Source organism: Motacilla alba, chromosome 13 (genome assembly GCF_015832195.1).
Source record: "Motacilla alba alba isolate MOTALB_02 chromosome 13, Motacilla_alba_V1.0_pri, whole genome shotgun sequence".
Taxonomy (NCBI): Eukaryota; Metazoa; Chordata; class Aves; order Passeriformes; family Motacillidae; genus Motacilla; species Motacilla alba.
In genome coordinates, this window is record NC_052028.1 from 9,145,631 (window position 1) to 9,148,481 (window position 2,851).

The 2,851-nt window shown below is 40.9% G+C and overlaps 1 protein-coding gene across 1 annotated transcript; it reads right to left on the reverse strand.

Annotated features, from left to right (window-relative positions):
- Positions 1-221: 221 nt before the first annotated feature.
- LOC119706592 (acidic phosphoprotein-like) lies at positions 222-1,297 on the reverse strand. The gene is made up of 2 exons (XM_038150446.1): positions 879-1,297; positions 222-395 (listed from the first exon to the last, which is right to left on the reverse strand). Exons 1-2 carry the CDS (start codon positions 1,078-1,080, stop codon positions 325-327), a joined length of 273 nt encoding a protein of 90 aa, XP_038006374.1. The 5' UTR covers positions 1,081-1,297; the 3' UTR covers positions 222-324.
- Positions 1,298-2,851: the final 1,554 nt, after the last annotated feature.

Genomic DNA, 2,851 nt, shown 5'->3' on the forward strand with positions numbered 1-2,851 from the left:
GCATAGGACATCAGAGTGACATTTTCCTGTGGGGCCACAGGGTCACCATGACTGTTCTGATCTGCTCTGTCTCTTTGAAGGTTGCTTTCAAACACATTTTTTTTAAGCAGTCAATGACTGTGATAAACATCCTTCACCATTTACATTTTGGTGTGTATTAGGCTCTGAAGGAAGAACTATACATTTGTGGGCTTTTGAATTTTTTCCACTCAAATTAAGAGTGGTAGGGATTCAAAGAGGACAGCCCTTTCCATTGCATACCTGTAATCCCTGGACCTTGAACCTTTCAGCACATGTAGAGTCTTCAGGGCCCAAATCAGGTTTTTATTGAGGAGCTACTGAGTGCCTTCCTTGGGGGAGATGGCCAATGATACTGAGGTCTCTGCTAGTCACACCTATCCAAAAAGCAGATTACATTGGAGGAAATTGTGTGTGGTATATTTGTGGTTAAGGCACAGTTTTTAATATGATTTTTGGTGAAATAATGGACACTGAAAGCTGGTATTAGAAATCACTGCTGCCTTAACTTGTGTTTGGTTCTTAAGTGAATTTCCTTTTTTCCTGAACCCACTGCTGGTACCTTCCCAAATCCTTGCCTCAGGCCCTTTGAAAATTCATGTTCCTGCATCAGTAGCTACATGCTCTATTGTCTCTTTTTAGTTGTAAAATTTCATAGGTGGGAATCCAAAAGAATTGGAAACCCAACAGCTGAGCACTAGTGCCTCTGCCAGTAGAAGCAGTGCTTTAGACAATTCTGTGTATGAAATGAAAACAACACAAAACTCTTTTACAACCTATTAACATAACTGACTCTTAATTTTAATTAACACAGATCTTGTGGAGGATGGGAAGGGAACATCATTAAAACACCACTGTACTGGTAATATCTGTGGTGGCAACACTGGTTAGTTTCTTCTTCTTCTTCTTCTTCTTCTTCTTCTTCTTCTTCTTCTTCTTCTTCTTCTTCTTCTTCTTCTTCTTCTTCTTCTTCTTCTTCTTCTTCTTCTTCTTCTTCTTCTTCTTCTTCTTCTTTTTATCAGTGTATATTCCTAAAATATCTAGAAGATGAACAGATTTCATGAATTGTACAAAAACCTCATCTAAGAATGAATAGGGATTTTAGCAATGAGCATAGAACAAAAGGACAAATTTTTTAGAAGATCTAGCAGCCACCTGGGATCAGCTGGAACATTCACAGGACAATTTTGGACCAGAAGGACATGCTGCTGAATTGTCTCTGCCTTCAGGAAAATTTGTATCTCCCAAGAATATGGTACTACTTGTGTGAAGAAGGGAAATAAACTGCAATGTTTTGGCCTCTTGGAGAAAAAAGAAAATCTGTTCTTACTTCAGTCCCTGTTTTTCAACAGTTAGGGACACCAATTCTACAAACCCTTTCAGTTATTTTTAAAAAGCTTATGTGGAGAATATGCAGACAGTTATTAAGATATTTGTCTGTTGCAACAGAAGATTAGGAAGGGTTTGATCTTCACTCAGGGAAGGACATTGTCTTTACTCATAAAACCTTTGCTTTGAACACTCAGGGGTTCCTAACGTGGGCCTGGATTGCAGCCCCACTGTTAAACCCTTTTCCCTGGGGACTGTCCCTGCAGCATCCAGGCAGGGGGGCAGTGCTGGCTGCCCTCCTCTCCCCCCAGCTCTGTCCCTGTGAATCCCCTTGAGGCTGAGCTCTGCTTCACAGGCCCCAGGGATCCCCTGGGATCCAGGAGCTCTGGAGGCTGCCTGGACAGACCCTTTTCCTGCAGATCCTCCCCACAGCTCCGGGGCTGCTGCTGCCCAGCCTCGCCCTCCGGAGCTGAGGCTGCTCCCTGGGCCACCTGGGGCTTTCTCTTCCCTCTCCAGGATGGAAGGACAACACAGGCTCACATGTGGTGTGGTGTGGTGTAAAAACAGACACATCTCTTGGGAATTCCTTCTGGGAAGTTTTCAGGAATATGAAAAAGCTAAAGGATATAACCCCACAGCAAAACAAACTCAACACAGCGATTTATGAACTGATTTTGGAATTCTTCCCTAATTGTTGGCTGTTTTCAAGGAAATCACTCAATAATATATATTAATGATAATAACTTCACTCTGTTATGTTTTTAACTACTGATATTCAGCGGCTCAAACATGGAGGGTAAGATTTATTTATACAATTAGTTATTTATTAGTGCTGAAATTTTAATGAATTAGGCTCTCTTTCCATTACTGGAATACTTAAATGGAATGGCATTTTTCCTTTTGGGTAGTATCTGCCTTGGTGTCTCCTTCACTTCATAAACAAGGGCACATCAAAGATTTTACACTACTGTAAAAAACTCTGAAATATAATTCAGTGCTCCTATATGGCTGTTTTCCTAGGATTTTCAGAATATGGAACTTATTTTCATTTCTGAGTATCTTAAAGGTCTTAGCACCCCTTCCTTTTCAGTAATCTTCTTTGTGTTTGCTGTGCACTATGTTCCTCCTAATAAAAGAAAATATTCAGGCTCCCATTTTACAAGCTTTTAAAAGAACACCAGACTCCAGTGACTTGGTAAACCTCCTTTTTTTACCCAAAGCTTGAAAAAAAAAGGAGTAGATAACTTGGGAATGTGTGGCATTCTTATTTGCCTTGAAAGCCTTTGATTTGACAGTATTTGCAACCACATTTTGTATGCAGTGCTTCAAGACAAGCAGTAACTGGGTCTGCTTATCTGGGGCTCTGCAGCTCCTTGGTGGGAATGACTCTCCTCAAATAAAATCCAAGCAAAATGTACCTTTGCTCCTATTCTTTAATTGCACACAGAAAGCTAAGGAATTCGGGCAGTTTTTAAGTAAATGGGGGGGAGGGTGGGAAATGGTG